Source organism: Archocentrus centrarchus, chromosome 19 (assembly GCF_007364275.1).
Source record: "Archocentrus centrarchus isolate MPI-CPG fArcCen1 chromosome 19, fArcCen1, whole genome shotgun sequence".
Lineage (NCBI taxonomy): Eukaryota > Metazoa > Chordata > Actinopteri > Cichliformes > Cichlidae > Archocentrus > Archocentrus centrarchus.
Window position 1 is genome coordinate 24978534 of NC_044364.1, and position 19461 is coordinate 24997994.

At 41.7% G+C, this 19461-nt stretch overlaps 1 protein-coding gene across 1 annotated transcript in view; it reads left to right on the top strand.

Annotated features, from left to right (window-relative positions):
• Positions 1 to 19461, top strand: part of ryr2a (ryanodine receptor 2a (cardiac)) — a 375294-nt gene that overhangs the window by 248423 nt on the left and 107410 nt on the right. The window contains 9 exon segments of the mRNA XM_030754826.1: positions 8095 to 8225; positions 8796 to 8923; positions 9227 to 9419; positions 13717 to 13799; positions 14144 to 14301; positions 14376 to 14463; positions 14626 to 14718; positions 14857 to 15019; positions 15308 to 15375. Of these exon segments, the coding sequence (XP_030610686.1) occupies positions 8095 to 8225; positions 8796 to 8923; positions 9227 to 9419; positions 13717 to 13799; positions 14144 to 14301; positions 14376 to 14463; positions 14626 to 14718; positions 14857 to 15019; positions 15308 to 15375 (1105 nt within the window).

The window sequence follows — 19461 nt, forward strand, 5'->3', positions numbered from 1 at the left end:
GGCTCAAGGCAGAGTGCCTGGTGGCTGGATCTTAGACCAAAAGAGCTGCATGGGCCCACCTACTGCAGGCTCCCCACCAACTGTAAGGGTTTGGTGTTATCTGAGCTTGTGTATCCTTCTGGGAACTTCATTGCTCATGTGGGCAATGACAGTCAAACCTGGATGGGTGTGACTGGGAGGAATAGTATGCCTCATCTGGATCCAAGTGGTGTTCTGTTTTTTGACTTCAGTTGGTCCATAACATATTTTTTTTCCTAGAACATGCATTTCAACTGGTAGCAGCAAAGTCTGGTAGCTCTGATCTTTACTCAAACTTTGTTTTTTTTTGTATTTTTCTTGATCTTTTTTTTTGTTTGTTTGTTTGTTTTGTACTGTTGGATGGATAGATACTTCTGTGGAATAAGAGTGTACTCGAGAGGACCTTTTTTCATTGAAATGGAGCAAATCTGGAAAATACCAGCTGAGATAAAAATGTGTTTTCGTGGTTTCCATGCTGGTGCAAAGGTGAAGCCTTGAAAGTGGAGATATAAGCCCTTTCTGCCAACACTCATCATGTCAACTCTGACCAACAAAAGTGATGAGCTGGAGATATTGGTGAAGACTCAGAAAGTATACTGGAAACCTGGTTGAATCAAAACGTTTCAGACTGTAATGTGCCTCTATCTGGTTTCACTCTCACACAGTAGGACTCAGATGCTAAAACTAGTGGCAAGAAATGAGGTGGGAGTCAGGCTTTATTTGTGAACCACAGATGGCGTAATCCTGCAGATATCACTGTCAAGGAGAAGATGTGTTATCCTGATAGTGAATTAATGGCAGTTGGTATGCAACCATATCAAGTACCAAGTCATGTCATAACAAAACTGTACATTCCACAACATGGTACATTGGCAGCAGCCAAAGTTTAATGTAAAGTTCTCCATGAAACTGTTTTTAGGATGCAGACTAAACATCCACAGGCACTCTTCATAATTTGAGGAGACTTCAGTCATATTTCTCTCTCCTCCCACCTGGTGGTGTCTTTCAACTTTGGATTTGGAAAGGCTGTGATCAGCTGACCTGTTCTGCAGCTGCTCTGGTTTACTGCTTTTTTGTGGATTCACTGAATTCAGCAAGATGCAAGGAAATGTTTCATGAGTTACCTTAGCTGGTTTCCATCCCCTACACCCAGGTTGTCAAACTCAAACTCACAGGATGGGCCAAAATTGAAGACACAGTCTGAGTCGTGGGCTGAACAGGATTAAAAAAATTTTAATCAGCAATATGAATTTGAATGGCCAGAATACAGCAACGTTTCCCTCAACACATTAAATAAAATATAAAATGATATTTTTTCTTCAAAAATATCAGGAAAAATTTGAATATTTTAAGCCGATGAAAATGTGCAATGTTTTCAGATTAAAAGTGTGATGTGAATTTCTGCGCTTCACAGTTGGAAAAATGCTGCATAAACTGCACAGTGTGTCCAGCTTATCAAGAAAAAGCGTCGCTGCAAACACAACGGTAGTAGGTGTTTTTTTTTTTTTTTTTTTGCAATCACACATGTTTTGACCCGGTGCGGGTCAAAACTTACCTGAGACTCCTGGGTTTGTCTGTTCATTACCCCCTGGATGGTGGTCTTTGCCGCCTCAAGGCTGTTGGGCTGCCTGTGGATTTCGGGCGTCGCTGGATCAGGCCGATTGTCCCACCTGTCATCCTGGAGACTTGGCGTCCCTCGTCCTGGCGCAGGATGCGGGATCGTGGAGGCGGCGTAACCATGCTAACCTTCGCCTGTTTGAAGCGGGCCCCGGCCTCAGCTAACAAGGATCTGGTCATCCGAATGGCCCTACTAAATGCTAGATCGTTAGCCAACAAAACTTTCCTTCTCAATGACTTTTTCATCGCACAGCAGTTGGATTTTATGTTTGTGACTGAGACGTGGCTTCATGCTGGTGAGTCTGCACCTTTTTCCGAACTTTTACCTCCCGGCTGTTCTTTTCTTCAGCTCCCCGCGGATCTCTGGAAAAGGTGGAGGACTTGCTTCAATATTTAAATGCAGTTTTCGCTGTCGTCAGGTCTCGGCAGACCTGTACGCCAGCTTTGAACTGCAGCTGTTGGAGATAAACTCTTCCCCCTCGGTGCTCTGCGCGGTGATTTACCGACCACCGAAGTGCACGAAGGACTTCATCGGTGACTTTGCTGACTTGCTGACGGGTCTCATACTAAAATATGACCGTATTTTAATTGTTGGTGACTTTAATATTCATGTGTGTTGTGAGAGTGGTCCACTGGTTAAAGAATTTGCCTCGCTTATTGACTCTTTTAACTTAACACACTCGTGTGTGGTCCCACTCATGAAAAAGGTCACACACTGGATCTGGTGTTGTCTTATGGACTTAGAGTCTGCATCACAGGGATACGTGACTGTGGTATATCGGACCATTTTCCTGTTTTATTTACAGCAGCGCTCCCCAGCTCTGGGATAAATAGAGTATCCTCTACACGTCGTGTGCGCTTGGTTAACTCTTCATGCGCTGCTGATTTTGCAGCTGCTTTTAAAAACTCTGACTTAAGCAATTTGGATTTTTGCTTGAGCCTGAATACCGAGGACTTCACTAACTCTTTTATATCTGCTTGCACTGCTGTACTGGACTGTATTGCCCCTTTTACAACCAAACGCACCAAACCTTCCTCCCAGCCCTGGCTGAATGAGACAACCCGCGCTCTCAGACGTGAGTGCAGACACGCTGAGAGAAGGTGGAAAAAGGATAAGCTCCATGTCTCCTTAGAGATCCTGCGTAACTGTTTATTGAAATACCAGAAAGCAGTAAAATATGCAAAGTCTGCTTATTTCTCTAACATTGTTTCAAGTAACAGTCACAGGCCTCATTTTCTTTTTAGTGTTTTTAATTCACTCGCTGATCCTCGCTGTAATGTGAACCAAGCGAAGGTCTGTCCTGCACTGTGCGAAAACTTTAAGAAATTTTTTGTGGAAAAAATTTCTGCCCTCAGGCCTTCATCACCTCAGCCTGAAACAGACTCATCTGCACCTCCTCCCAGCAGAGCTGTCTTTGAGCAGTTTGAGCCTGTCACACTCTCCACACTAAAGGAGTTGATTCAAAATATGAGACCTGTAAACTCTCCCACAGACTGTGTTCCATCTCGCCTTTTTAGAGAGGCTTTTGATTCAGTGGGACCAACTATACTGGCTCTAATTAACAGTTCTCTTGCATCTGGTTGTGTTCCAGCTGCCTTTAAACATGCAGTTGTACAGCCTCTAATCAAGAAGAAGAACCTTGACCCTGATGTTCTTTCAAATTACAGACCAATTTCTAAATTACCATTTTTATCCAAGGTTCTTGAAAAAGTTGTTTTTAAGCAACTTCAAGCACTTTTAAGTGAACATGGAATGTGGGAAAAGTTTCAGTCAGGTTTTAGAATGCGTCACAGCACAGAGACAGCTCTTTTAAGAGTTTTTAACGATCTGCTTTTAACTGTGGACTCTGGTAGTCCTGCAGTTTTAGTACTTCTAGATCTGTCAGCTGCCTTTGACACTGTGGACCACGAGATCCTTCTATCCCGCCTAGAACATGAAATTGGCATTAAAGGCACGGTTCTGACTTGGTTCAGATCTTATCTTACTGATAGAAGTTTCTCTGTCCATCTAGGAAACTGTTTTTCTACCACAGCAAAGCTTTCTTGTGGAGTGCCGCAGGGGTCCATTCTGGGCCCAATTCTTTTCTCATTGTATATGTTGCCTCTAGGGTCGATTTTTAGGAAACATAATATTTGTTTCCACTGTTTTGCTGACGACATCCAGGTGTATATGCCCATCAAACTGAACAGCAGAGATCCATGGGAACCCCTGCTGAACTGTCTCAGTGACATTAAGTCCTGGATGAGAAACAATTTCCTAAATCTTAATGAAGCAAAACCGAGGTCATATGCTTTGGTAAATTTGACCCCTCAAGCTACTCCTCTGGCACTCCGAGTCATTTGGCTCCTCACTGTCGTGATGCTGTGAAAAATCTGGTGTCATTTTAGATAGTAGTTTTAAAATGGAGAAGCAAGTAAGTGCTGTTACCAAAATCAGTTTTACCAACTCAGAGTCATTGCCAAGGTAAAACCTTATCTCCCACAGCAGGACCTGGAAAAAGTTATTCATGCTTTTATTACTTCCCGCCTGGACTACTGTAATTCTCTGTACTTTGGCATAGATCAATCATCTGTGCGCCGCCTGCAGGTAGTCCAGAATGCGGCAGCTCGTCTTTTAACCGGTTTAAAAAAGCATGAACACATTACCCCAGTCCTGTCATCCCTTCACTGGCTCCCTGTCCGTTTTAGAATCGATTTTAAGATTTTATTGCTTACTTTTAAAGCCTTAAACGGACTGGCACCTTTGTATCTGTCTGAGCTGCTTCACTGTCACACCCCTGTAAGAGCTCTGAGGTCATCGAACCAGCTGCTCTTACAGAGGCCTAAAACTAGACTAAAACAGAGAGGTGATCGAGCTTTTGCAGCAGCAGCACCAAAGCTATGGAACGATCTACCTCTCCATATCCGCACAGCTCAGACGATACACACATTTAAATCTCTATTAAAAACACATTTCTTTTCTTTGGCATTTGGCTGCAGTGCTACCTCCTTTTAGATGATTGTTTTATGGTATTTTATGGTACTTGTTTAAACGTTTTAATTTTTAATTTTCTTATGTTATTTATTGTCTTAATGTTTTTATTTATTTATTTTTATTTTATTATTTTATTTATTTATTTATATATTTTTATTTTTATTTAGTATAGTCCTTGGGGTTACAGATCTTGTACAGCACTTTGGTCAACGTCGTTGTTTTAAATGTGCTTTATAAATAAACTTGACTTGACTTGACTTGACTTGTAATCACGCGGTCCCATTGCTGAAGCTGCAAGTTTAAGATGCTTCATTATGTTGCAGAGAAAGGCCGACTCACATCACCTTTCATCCTGGAGCCCTGCTGAGTCTTTTCCTTTACATTCCATGAACTTGTCAGATTTCCTCAGGCAGCTCATTGCACCTGTGTGATAAGGCATGTCAAAAATTCAGAAGCTATTTCCTCCAGAAAAGACTGAAACTGCCGGCGATTTAAACCTTTGCCTTTTAGAAAGTTCACTGTCTGTGTTACGGTGCTGATGACACATTCTGTCTTCAGGTGATGCACTGTCAGCTCGTCTGTGCAGATCTCCCTCTGCATCTTCTCATGTATCCATCCCACCAAACTGCTCTTTTCCCCTCACACTGCAGGCGAGGAAAAGAGACAGATGGTTTACCTCCAGTGTCAGCAATCAGGTCCTTTGCCTTGCCTGTTTGGAAAATCCCTGTTTCCACTTTTCATTTGGCCATTTTTTGGGTCAGAATAGCTTAAATGCTGACCAATGTTTTTATCCGCTGATCACTGATCAGTGTGTGTCACTGGCAACAGAGGAAAACGGGTTAGTGCACAGGTCTTGGCCTGCACGGCAGCTGTTGCAGTGCATTGTGGGATTTGTAGTATAAGTGGTGGGAGTGCTATTTACCCATGGGCCATTAATAATAGCTGTATGAAATCATCTTGTGGGCCTTATATAATTATTACTTGAGTTGAGCCTTGAGTTTGACACATGTGCCCTACACTGACAGTATACTGTTTATACTGTCTTATACTAGACAGTATAAAGTTGGTATAAAGGTTGAATTCAGTGAATGAACCAAAGCATCATCAGATTATCTCTGCCTGTTATGTAACTTAATACAGACCATGAACCCCACTCTGTACCTGTTCAGCACTGTGCTTCACTGTAAACTCAAAGTACGGCAAGTTAACCTGTTGATTCTGCACTAAACTGTCAACTACAATAACAACTTCACTAAAGAACAACTTCAGATTATATACAGATCCAATATCTGATTTTAAGGAAATGCCATTCCATATAAGCTTTAAATTTCCAGTTTATCAAATGCCACTGAGCAGTCCTTACCTTTAAATATAAATATCTTCTTCCTCTCCTGTCTTTCTTACATCTTTGAGAAGTTACCTCCACCCTTTTCTATCCCTGGGAAACACAGTAGCTGTACCTTTAGCTAGCACACTGTATGACAAACAGCACACAAACAGTTTTGTTGTGTGTTTGCTGATATTTGTTGAGCTGATGATAGAAATGTTGCATTTGAAATTACCTGTAAGTATAGATACCTGAAAATTCTTCTTAAGTACAGTAACAAAATAAGTTGTACTTTGTTGCTTGCTCCCTCTGGAAATGAACCTCACAGCTGTAAATGTCAAATAAAACTGAAAAGATTACAAAATGTTTAATTATATCAGTGTCAGCAAAGCAACTGATGCTTTTGCTTTTAGTATTAAATAAGCATTACTCTTCAGTATTTGAAAAAAAAAGAAGAATCATTGATCATCATCATCAAACTTTATTTATCAAGCACTTTAAAAAGCCACAGCAAATACAAAGTGCTGTACACCAAATAAATAAAAATATTAAGAGAAAAAAGCAAACAATTAAAATAAAAAAATAAATAAATAAAAACTGTAAAACATTAAAATAGGTAAGATCAATGTCTCATGCTGGGTTGAAGGCCAGAGAGTATAAATGAGTTTTAAGATGAGTTTTAAAAATAGACAGTGAAGGCGATTGTCTAATGTGCAAAGGCAATTCATTCCACAACTTAGGGGCAACAATGGAAAAAGCTCGGTCCCCTCTGAGCTTCCGCTTAGATCTCTTTATACGTAAAAGCATCTGATCAGATGACCTGAGATCTCGGACAGGAGTGTAGCAACAAAGCAGTTCAGAAAGGTAAGGTGGAGCAAGGCCATTTAAGGATTTAAAAAACAAATACAAGGACCTTAAAATGGATTCTAAAGTGCACAGGCAACCAGTGGAGTGAAGCCAGGACAGGTGTAATATGCTGTCTTTTACGTGTTCCAGTCAGGAGACGTGCAGCGGCATTTTGAACCAACTGGAGACGTGAAAGAGAAGACTGGCTGACTCCAACATAGAGTGCGTTACAGTAATCAAGCCGAGATGTAATAAAGGCATGTATCACTGTTTCTAGATGCTGCCTAGAAAGGATAGGTTTAACCTTTGTCAATCGCCTTAAGTTCACTACTGCACCGATTTGACTATCCAATTTAAAATCTCTGTCCATTATAAAGCCCAGATTTGTAATTATGGGCTTAACATATGAGGTCAAAGGGCCCAAGTCAACCTGGGGGGGAGGCTCACAAGAGCTACTGGGTCTAAACACCAACACTTCAGTCTTTTTTCATTAAAATGTAGAAAATTTAGGGCCATCTAAGCTTTGATGTCATCAAGCCATGCAAGAAGAGATTTAATTTGGAATCCATCCTTCTTCTTTAATGGCACATAGATTTGGCTATCATCAGCGTAGCAGTGAAAGGCGATTCCATGTTTTCTAAGAATGGATCCCAGTGGAAGCAGATAAAGTGAAAAAAGCAAGGGCCCCAAAATTGAGCCCTGTGGAACCCCACATAAAAGGGGGGCAGAGGAGGAATCAGAGCCAGCAAAAACCTCTTTAAGAAATCGAGGAGGAGCAACATCACAGGGAGAATCTGTGGGCTTAATATGATGAACCACATCCTCTAAGAACGCCAGAGTCACAGGCTCAAACTGGTTAAAAACAGCAGAACATGGGACAGAGGCAGAAGGGCAGAGACAGGGGCTGGAATGAGGGCCCTTATAGTGGCAACCTTATCAATAAAAAAGTGTAAAAACTTATTGCACATATCATAAGAGGTTTCAAAACAGGCAGACTGTGAAGCATTAGGACGAGTGATAGTTAAATAAAGCGTGGGTTATGGGAGTTGAATGCAATGATATTTGACAAGTATTCTCTTTTAGTCTCTTTAACAGTGTTTTGATAATAGCGCCAACAGGCCTTTACAATTGACGTGACACCTGCAGCCTGTCGTTCTTCCACTTGTGTTCAGCTCTGCGACACTCCCGTCTGACTGTACGAGTTCTATTATTGAACCAGGGCTCAGATCTAGCTTTGGGCAGATAATAACTGATAACTGATAATAAAAAGATATGTTTTTGACTGTTACCATGACCTCTGTTTCCTTTCCAGACAACGTCCAGCTATAGGAAAGTGTTTAGCAGCCTTCTCAGGAGCATTCCCTGTTGCCTTTCTTGAGCCTCACATGAATAAGTTTAACAACTTTTCCATCTACAACAACAAAGGATCTAAAGACAGAGCAGGTAGGTTGTGTACATACACAAAATGCCCTGAAGTAAATGTTTCAGTTATTATATAGTGCTTTTTTACTCAAGCACTTAAAAATGCTTTCATGTCTCATTTACACACATATTCAAACAAGCACTTTTTTCTGTGGCTAAGTGCTTTCTAGCTGGTATTCACACCCCAATGAACACATCAGAAGCAACTTGGGGTTCAGTAGCTTTCCCAAGGATATTTTGGCATGAGTGGAGCAGTCAGAGACTGAACCATCAGTCTTCTGATTGATAGATAAGCAAGCATCTTACTCGTCTCAGAAGCTAAGCAGGGTTGGGCCTGATTAGTATTTGGATGAGAGGATGCCTGGGAATACCAGGTGCTGTAGTCTTGGGGTGGATATGGCTCAGGAAAAGCATAGCTGTTGTGTCTGTGTTACGTTTTTCTGATGGGCAGATTTTTCAGTGGTACATTTCAAATCAAAATTAAGAACAAGTTCAATGATATCCGTGATCTGAAAACTCATTGGTGTCACAAACAGTCACATTGTGTTCCATTTATTCTGTTTTCATTCCAATTTTCTTTCCACCTCTCAGCTCTAGGTCTTCCTGGGCAGGTTGGGGAGGTTTGCTCACTGATCCCCAACTTGGAGAAGTCTTTGGATGAGATTGTAGAGCTAGCAGAATCTGGCATGAGGTACACGCAGATGCCTCATGTTATGGAGGTAAGTCAGTTATTAATAACTATTGTATCACTGTTTATGTTCTTTTCTTAGGGTGTTTCTTCTCATCTAAAAATCATCCATGGTACCAAAAGTAATTGGATATTTGTCCTGTAGTGAACACTTCAGAGCCAAAGATGGGTGAAAAAAGGCATTGCTGATTAGAAAGTAAACACCCTGATTAAACCCACTGTGTTGATATATTTGTTTCTGTGCTGAATCTTAATATGACTGCAAGTGAGAAGCTTTGCAAAGCTACAATATTTATGTTATATTATTATTATTATTTTTTTTTTTTTTCTTTAGGTGGTCTTGCCAATGTTGTGTAGCTACATGTCTCACTGGTGGGAACATGGACCAGAGAGTGACCCAGACAAAGCCAACAACTGCTGCACATCTGTGACCTCTGAATACATGAATACTCTACTGGGAAATATTCTCAAGATCATCTACAACAACCTGGGAATAGATGAGGGGGCCTGGATGAAGAGATTGGCTGGTAAGTGTTAACTGACTAATGCCATTATTGTCATTCATTCATTCAAAAAATTCATAAAAAAAATCATGATATTCCTAAACACATTCAAGATATCCATTTCTTTTTTTCTGCTTATCCAAAACATAACCAATGCAGACTGAGCTACACTACAACCTTTTTGATGATACTTTATTGATCCCACAATGGGGAAATTACAGTTAACAGAACACCCATCCAAGAGACAAACAGAACAAACATGGGGAGATAGGTGAACTGTGGCCATGCTGCCCCCCTTCTGGAGGCGCTGCCATTAAAAAGACAGAAACAATAGTGAAAACATACAGGGATGAGTGAGGAAAAAAATCATCTCGTATTTTGTATACATACGCACATACACAGTATAAGGTTACAAAACCTCTGCGACAGAGCAGAAACATATAGCATGGGAGCACTAGGGTGGGAGGGATGGACAGGGGAGCCAGTGGAGGCGGGGGGGGGGGGGGGGGGGGGGGGGGGGGGGGGGGGGGGGGGGGGGGGGGGGGGGGGGGGGGGGGGGGGGGGGGGGGGGGGGGGGGGGGGGGGGGGGGGGGGGGGGGGGGGGGGGGGGGGGGGGGGGGGGGGGGGGGGGGGGGGGGGGGGGGGGGGGGGGGGGGGGGGGGGGGGGGGGGGGGGGGGGGGGGGGGGGGGGGGGGGGGGGGGGGGGGGGGGGGGGGGGCTGATCAAACTCCCTCCTCAGCTAACAGTTCTGATAAGATGTAGAGTTCATCAGCAGCTAGGTCAGGGAGATCAGTCCAACACAGGTCAGAAGAAGACAGGACAGCAGGCATAGAGCATCTATTTACAAACAACCCAGAGACAATTTGATAAGTGGCAGTCCAAGGCCACCAGGAAGCCAAATTTCTGATTCTATGACTTGTTTTGGTACAGACTGTACTGATTAATTTGTTGACAGCCTTCAGTCTTACTGGCACCTCTCTGTGGTGAAAAATCCAATTCATCTGAATCTTCTTGGTTCGTTCCTTCGCCGTCTGAGTCTGCACCCTTCCCGCGTTACCGTCATAAGCAGCCTTATCAAGGCCAGACAGCTGCGTAGACTTCCTGAATTGCAACGACAAACCAGGTATCTCCAGGTCCAATTCGGAGAAATCCCAGTGTTAATAAGTCAAATGTGTGTGTATTCCATTGACAATACGGCCAGGAACGTCATCTTCCACACCACACAGGAATCCATAACGTAGCCAGCTGGAATGTCAATTGATAAGAGGGAATAGGGTTCTCCTTCCCCCAATCTCCTCATGGTGAAAATTTGATCAAAACAATGGTGTTGAGAGACCAGCTGACCAGATCCATAATTATAAATTCCAGTTCGGAAGTTGTGTGATGAGAGGCTCTAAAGCTGCAAAGCAGGGGAAAAAGGAAGGGCTGGGGAGAGAAGAAAAGTGCGACCATCTCCGCTGAGATCTGAAGAGAAAAAAAAAAAAAAAACCTTTTCTTCACTTGTTGCATGGTGCTTACACAGGAAAATGTTGTCATAACAAAGTAATCTGATTAAAGTAGAGCAACATTCACAGGTCACATTTGGGTTTAACTAACTGTTTGAAGTCCAAAACATATTTGTATACACCTTGAGTGGTAAAGTGGATAACCTCTTTAAAATGGATTATTTCTTCATCATGGCACCTGTTAGTGGATGGGATATATTAAAGAGCAAGTGAACATTTTGTCTACAAAGCTGATATGTTAGAAGCAGGAAAACGGGCAAGGATAAGTATTTATTTATTTTTTAAAGCCTGTCTTGTCTGGCAGGTTTTGCAAGCAGAATTTTGATTTGAATGCACTGTTGTGCCAAACATATTTGCTCTTCCAAGAGGAGCTCTGTCGATTCTCTATAGAATCCTCCTTTATTTGTGTTATTTTTCACCTACATATATGTGTGTTGTAGTAATGCCAGAGTTGACTGGCTGAGAAAAAAGCAAGAAAGAAAAAAAGAGAAAGGGGAGAAAATAGAAAAGGGGACAGAGAGGACAGAGCACAAGTAAAAAAAAAACAAACCCCACAATGGTTCATCAACTGCAGCAACTGTACAGCACCTCGAGGCAACTATTTGTTGTGATTTGGCGCCATCCATCCATCCATCCATCCATCTATCCTCTTATGCTGTTCAGGTTGTTTTGGCAGCAAAAGCGGGACGAATACAGTATTAGGCAGATGGACATAATGTTATGCTTGATTGGTGTATTAGCAAAGTAGAAAATGCAGCAGTACATGATGATCTGCATTATTTATCAGTCGTGCTGATTATTTGTTTCGCGAACAGTCTGATGGTATGTTGCTAATAACTATCAGATGACAGAATAACCTTTCTTTTCATTAAGAATAGGACAGTGTCCTCTGTTAAAAGAAGTAATAAAGGAGACACTAAAGCAAATTTTTTTACTATTTAAAATTTTAACCAGACCTTATTATAGCTGCCACTCAGATACTTTTTACATTATTTCACTCAGTTATGTTTCAGTTGAAAGTAACTAGGTGACTGCAACAAATAATAGCTCTTCTTCCATTTTTTTTTCATTCAGTGGATTGATATATTGTTAGCCTCACAGCATAATTGCCAAAGTCATATTTTGGCCAAATTGAGATGTCTATCTAAATGAATCTACAGTGTAGATTTTAAAGCTCCACAAAGAGAATGAAACTCCGCAGTGAATCTTTAAGTAACACTGGGAACCTATTAAAAAATTGAAGACTGATGGCCTGTGCATGCATTTTTCCTGCATTGCAAAATTGTAGACATTAACTTATTAAACTTTTGGAACATAATATTTTCAGATCACAGTGACACAATAGGGGTGGCTGAGGCTTTGGAGGAAGAGCAGGTCATCTACTGGTCAGAAGGTTCATGGTTCAATACCTGGCTGCTCCAGTTTGCATTCCAAAGTATCCTTGGGCTAGATACTGAACCCAGAGCTGGTCACAATGCATTCATCAAAGAGTGAATGTTAGCTGGAAAGCACTTAGCTGTAGAAAGTGCTTGTGTGAATGTGTGTGAGTAGAGAAGTGCTATATTAAATTTAATTGTACAACTTGCGTGTACAATGACAATAAAGATTCTTTTCTATAAGAACCAGACCATTTACTATCCATTTACCATTTACACACCAAGCAAAAATTAAATAATTTGAGATCAGACATGAAATCTGGTTTGTAGAGACAGGTTAGTGTTCATTGAGGCTTGTCAATACAGACACCCCATTGGATAATGCTCCAATACTCATATAAGCAAGGGCTGTACTATTTAGTATTATATAAACCACTATAGCTTTACAGGAAACTAAAGTAATTTTAAAAGAAGGATGGAAATTTTAAATCTGTGCAATGAACTTATTCTCTCCAGTTCAGCCCTTAAAGCCCCTTGCTATTTAAAATTTCCACTTGAAAAGCAAGTTTAGTCAGTAACAGGATTGCTGAGATTGCAGGATATTTAAGGGGGTTCTCTGACTTGGTATGGTTTACGTTAGTTTCCCCCTTCGTGTTGCTCCAGTCTTGTCTTTGTTGAGTTCACATGTGTAGGTCTATTAACTTAACAGTCACTTTCTGTTTTACTTTGGTGTTCCTTTGCATTGTGTGCTTTTTATTCAGTGTTGCTTCCCCTTGTCTTGTTAGTGTGTTTCAGCTCACTTGTTCTCCCTGGCTGTTTCCACGCTCCTCTCATTATCTCTTGTGTATTTATTGTCTGTGTCATCTTCTTGTCCCTTGTTGTGTTCTCCTCATGTTGTGTGTTTCCATTGCAGTAGGTTTTTGTTCTTTAATTTGTATTCCTGTTTCAGCCCAGTTTACTTGGTTTGTTTATTTATTTTTTTATTTTTTGGAAAGACTCCAGCAATAAAGCTGTTGCCTGAATCCTGTTTCGTGAGTCCTGCACTGGGGTCCTAAACCTGCCTGCCATACAGTGGTGTCCTGACAGAAACAGCAGCAAAACTGTTCTTATAATTCTCTTAAAAAGAGGTCTCAATGAAAATTCAAAATCCAAACATTAAGTTTCATACAAGAGGTCAAGACAGAAAAAAGTCACCTGCCAAGGACTCGGAAAAACAATGTGCAAGTATACAGAGAAGACCTGGAGCTGTTGCAAAGTGTAGCTTACTCACAATATTAAATCACTAAGTTAACTGATAAATAAAAACTCTTCTCAGTATCTTTAAATTGATGTTAGTTTATTGCTTCTGCTACCAGTCATTATATGCCATGTAAATGTACATATATGCATATTTTATATGATGCTTTCCTGTTTTAACACCATCTCTGTTTATGTCCCAAGTCTTCTCTCAGCCAATCATCAGCAAAGCTAAACCTCAGCTGTTAAAGACCCACTTCTTGCCTTTGATGGAGAAACTCAAAAAAGTGAGTCTTATCTTTATTACAATGTACTGTACTGCTTGCAACTGGTGCAACAAATTTGAAAATAAAACTTGGTTATGTTCAGTGTAATTTGCTGTCTGCTTGCTGTCTTTTCTAATACTTTCTTGTAAATTTTATGCATTTGCTTTGAACTTAATTTGATTTTCTATAAATGGTAGGTTTAACCCCCATCTAAATTAAGTTTCTTTATTAAATATCTAATAATATGCTTCAACAATGAAATATAATGCACTATGCCAACAGTCTTACCACTTAACAAAATGGACATAAAGATTAAAGCATGTGGTGCAACTTAAGATATAACAGTCTATTACTGTGTTGTTTAGAAAGCAGCTGTTGTGCTGATGGATGAAGAACATAGCAAGGCAGAGGGGAGGGGTGAGATGTCTGAAACAGAGCTCCTCATCATGGACCAATTTACTGTCCTGGTCAGAGACCTGTATGCCTTCTACCCTCTCCTCATACGATTTGTTGACTACAACAGGTACAGTACTGCAACTGAACAGCTGACCTACAGCACACTGAGTAAGGTCACTAACTGTTCTGATATACTAATAGGGCTAGATGGCTGAAAGAGTCCAGTCCAGAAGCGGAGGAACTGTTCCGAATGGTGGCTGAGGTTTTCATCTTCTGGGCCAAGTCTCATGTAAGAAAATTACTGCAAAGTAACATGAAAACATGCAACTGAAAATATCATGTTCTAAGAAAGACAAGAAAGGACTACACCAAACACTCCCTAATAGGATGCCATGGCACAGGTCAAGGGTTATGCAGGATTGATGCAAAATATCATATTTTCTGTCTATAGAACTTCAAGAGAGAAGAGCAGAACTTTGTGGTTCAGAATGAAATTAACAACATGTCCTTCCTCATTACTGACACCAAGTGTAAGATGTCAAAGGTATGAACACATAGATACTGGACACATTTGAGGAGAAGCAAGTAAATACCAGTGAATTTTTATTGTGCATAACATAAAACTATTTAGTAGGTCTAACAGTGAAAAGATATGCCTGTTTAATGTTTTACCTTGCCTCAGGGAATAGTTTCAGACCAGGAGAGGAAGAAGATGAAGAGAAAAGGTGACCGATACTCGATGCAGACAAGTTTGATTGTTGCTACTCTGAAGCGTCTGCTGCCAGTGGGACTCAACATCTGTGCTCCAGGAGAACAGGAGCTCATCACACTGGCTAAGAACCGTTCAATCAGGTAGCAAATCAACTCTTAAAGATTATAGAAAGAGCTGAGCGTTTCATGATACAAACAGATATGGTTCTGTGTGAGACAATAATAATAAATTTGCAGTATTGGTATGCCAGAGGTAAACCTTTAGTAACAGTAAAATAACTCTGCCTTAACTTTGTAAAATTATCAATTAAAATATATACAATTTCATATGACAGTTAAATTACTGCATAAATGCTCATGTTGTCATTGATAGTATTTTATAGGCGATAGAAGACCTGTTGTTTGATGGAAATGTGTTACACTTTTATAGAAAGACACAGAGGATGAAGTTCGAGAGATCATCAGAAATAACCTGCATTTACAAGGAAAGGTAAGAATAGGATTACGTTTATGACTGACACAAGCTGAAGATACTGAAAGTATCTAATCTCCCCGAAACATTGTAACTAGCAAAAGATGACTTGAATTACATAATAAACTTTTGTATGCAAGGCACAAAAAAGGTTACTTCACATGTTTTTGTGCCTTGCATACAAATGTTTTGCTGATATCTCTTATGTACATCCATATATAGCAAAATAAAAGTTTATGTGTTTTTATATGTTATATGTTTTCTATTACTTCTTCTGCCTTGGTAGTCTTTAATGTCATTAATGCATGTGAACATTCACTGAACGTTTATGGCAGCATTCATGGGATGTTGTCTGAATGTTCAATGCTAGCTGAGAAGCCACTGCACAGAAGAGGATGATGGTGCGACAGACTTTTTGTTACAGTGAAATAGACTGAAAACTGAGTATGCTTTTCAATGAAAATAATGCTTGTGGTGTCACCAAAATCAAGTTATAGCCTTTGTTTATCTCCCTCAGTCCACTAAAGTTCAGGGTTCACAAAAAACTCCATGACAAAGGCTCACAAGACAGAAGCTCACAGCCTTATTGGAAAAAGGGACAAAAGCTGAAAACGTCCAAAAGTATATTTCCAACTAGATAAATTACTAATGTATAAATTAGAATGATTTCTTGTGAGTTTAGTCTTGTTTGAATGTTTCACTGTATAATAATTTATGTGTAGTCACATTGTAATGGAAAAAGGCTTAAAAGATGATAATGTAAATTTGATTATATATATCTCAAAATAAAAATATGCTGGTTACAACTCTTGGGAGGGGTAGACCACTGGTGAGTACTTGATTTGCATTTGTATGAATCACAGAAACCTCCTTTACATATAAAAGCCTGCCCTAGACCTGAGGAGAGGGGGGAGCTGAGGGAGCACTGACACAGAGTCTGCGGCAGTTTCCCGACAGTTTTCTGTTCTGACCAAATCCTCCTGCTGAGAGCCTGAAATCTCAAGGCGCGCGGCAATATTACATGCCAGAAACTGTCAAAAACCCCACTTTTCATGCAGTGACAGTGCTATTATAGGCTTTCTGGCACATATACAGAACAGGAAATTTCACCTGTCAAAAAGTAATTTGTGGTGGTGTGATGGTTAGCACTTCTGTCTCACAGCAAGAAGGCCCTGCATACAAATCCACCATCTGGCTTGGACCTTTTTGTGTGGAGATTGCATATTCTCCCTGTGTTTGTGTGGGTTTTCTCTGGGTACTCCGGTTACCTCCCATAGTCAAAAGATATGCAGTTAATGGGGTTAGGTTAATTGGTGGTTATAATTTGAGTGTGTGAATTTGAGTGTGAATGGTTGTCTGTCTCTCTGTGTTAGGGGCTTGACGCACAGGGAGTGACAAATGGCCCTCATCACCACTGGGGTGAAACTGAACACACGGGATGCGGTAGTGAAGGCAGCATTGCAAATCGCACTCTCATGACACTTGTCTCCAAGAAATTTGATTGGTTATGAAATTGGTGGGGTTTTGAAATTTTCAAAGCAGTCCGTGTTAGACAAGGCAATAAAGATGAAGAGTCAGAAGATTTTACTGGAAATGACAGAAATCTTGGTGTCAAGTCTCCTCTACTAAAGAAAAAAGACAACCTTGGGTTCATCCTATATTATCACAAAAGTCCTCTATGGTTCTGTTTAAGGTCACCCTGGCACCAACAAGTTTCCATACAGCTGCCTTTTTATCTCGATAATCATTGCGTGAAGTGTCATATAATATAGGAAAGTCAAACACAGCTTGCTTTTTGATGCTTTCCTCCATGTTTAAAGTGTTTGCAGACTGCAGCGTGTAGCATACTCTCCGCTCATTGGTCAGTCAATGAAACCCTTGCTGACTGGTTTTAGTGCCATGTGACAGCGACAAAAGTTAAACATTTTTCAGCATGTCTACGTGTACGAGCTCGAAATTTCACATGCACGCCGGTCGCTTGGCTGGAGGATTGGCAAGCGATTGTCGCCTCATCACACAAGTTCCATAGGAAATTAATGGAGAGGGGCCCCTTAGCCCCCTGACAGGCTGTTAAGAATAAGTGGAAGAAGATGGATGGAGCCAGTTGAGGTGGCTCGGGCATCTGATTAGGATGCCTCCTGGCCGCCTCCTGTGTGAGGTGTTCCGGGCATGTCCCACCGGGAAGAGGCCCCGTGGTAGACCCAGGACACGCTGGAGAGATTATATCTCTCGGCTAGCCTGGGAACGCCTTGGGGTCCCTCCAGATGAGCTGGAGGAGGTGGCTGGGGAGAGGGAAGCCTGGGCTTCTCTGCTTAGGCTCCTGCCCCCGCGACCCGGCCCCGGATAAGCAGAAGAAAATGGATGGATGGATGGAAGATGGATGGATAGATGAATGCATAGATGGAGTGGGAGATGTTGATGAAATTTTATGTTTAATAAAAAAAATAGGATTAAAAGTATATATTTAAAATAAAATAAGGAGATGTTTGAAACCGAGGTACAGCACGGTTGGAATAAAACCCCATCGGATGACAAACTGGCCGCACTGGAACAACTGCTGCAGCCGCTGTTTGCGCTCTTTGCTCAGTTTAGCCATGTTTTGATCCCAAACTTTTGGCAAAAACCAAACTTATAAGCATAAATACCTCATACCAGCTATCAATCACAATGGTGAAGGGGTGATGATTTGAGCTTGTTTTGCAGACACAGTACCTACGCACGCTAGAGTTAATGAATTGATGAGGAACTCCTCTGTATACCAAAGCATTATAAAGTCAGATGTGAGGTAATCTGCTTGACAGCCAAAGCTTGGCCAAAATTGGGTCACTCAATAGGACAATGAGCCCAACCACACAAGCAAAAAAAAGAAAAGAATCAAGGTGTTGCAATGGCCTCATCAAAGTCTAGAACTCAGTCTGATTGAAATGCTAAATATGGTGAGACGTTAAGAGAGCTATGTATAATTGAATGCCTGCAAACCTTAACGAACTGAAACACTGTTGTAAACAAGGATGGACCATAATTCCACCACAATAATTTTGAGAGACTGATAAATCATACAAAAACACTGTTTCTGCACTTTCCATCCATCGATTTTTCTTCTGCTTATCTGGGGCCGGGTCGCGGGGGCAGCAGCCCAAGCAAAGAACCCCAGACTTCCTCTCCCCAGCCACCTCCACCAGCTCATCTGGAGGGACCCCAAGGTGTTCCCAGGCCAGGCGAGAAATATAATCTCTCCAACATGTCCTGGGACTACCCTGGGGCCTTCTCCCGGTAGGACATGCCCAAAGCACCTCACCCAAGAGCCACCCAGGAGGCATCCTAATCAGATGCCCGAGCCACCTCAACTGGCTCCTTTGAATGTGGAGGAGCAGCGGCTCTACTCTGAGCCCTTCCCGAATAGCCACACTCCTCACCCTATCTCTAAGGGAGAGGCCAGCCACCCTTTGGAGGAAGCTCATTTCTGCTCATTTTTGTATTGTGATCTTATTCTTTCGGTCACTACCCATAGTTCATGGCCATAGCTGAGGGTAGGGACGTAGATTGACCGGTAAAGGTGCTGATTCTCATACCAGCTGCTTCACACTCGGCTGCGAACCATTCCACTGCGAGCTGGAGGCCATCACCTGATGAAGCCAGCAGGACCACATCATCCGCAAAAAGCGAGACAAGATTCTGAGGCCACCAAGGCAGAAGCCTTAAGCCACATGGCTATGCCTAAAAATTCTGTCCATAAAAATTATGAACAGAATCGGTGACAAAGGGCAGCCCTGGGGGACTCCAATACCCACAGGAAACGAGTTCGACATATTGCTGGCTATACAGACCATGCTATCACTGCGGTTGTACAGGGACTGAATGGCCCGAAACAATGGTCCAGACGCCCCATACTCCTGCAGGACCTCCCGCAGGATACCCCGAGGGACGTGGTCGAATGCCTTCTCCAAGTCCATGAAGCACATCTAGACTGGTTGGGCAAACTCCCACGCATACTCGAACACCCTGGAGAGGATAAAGAGCTGGTTCAGCGTTCCACAACCAGGATGAAAAGTGCATTGTTCCTCTTGAATCTGAGGTTTGACCAACAGATGGAGCCAAGGAGCT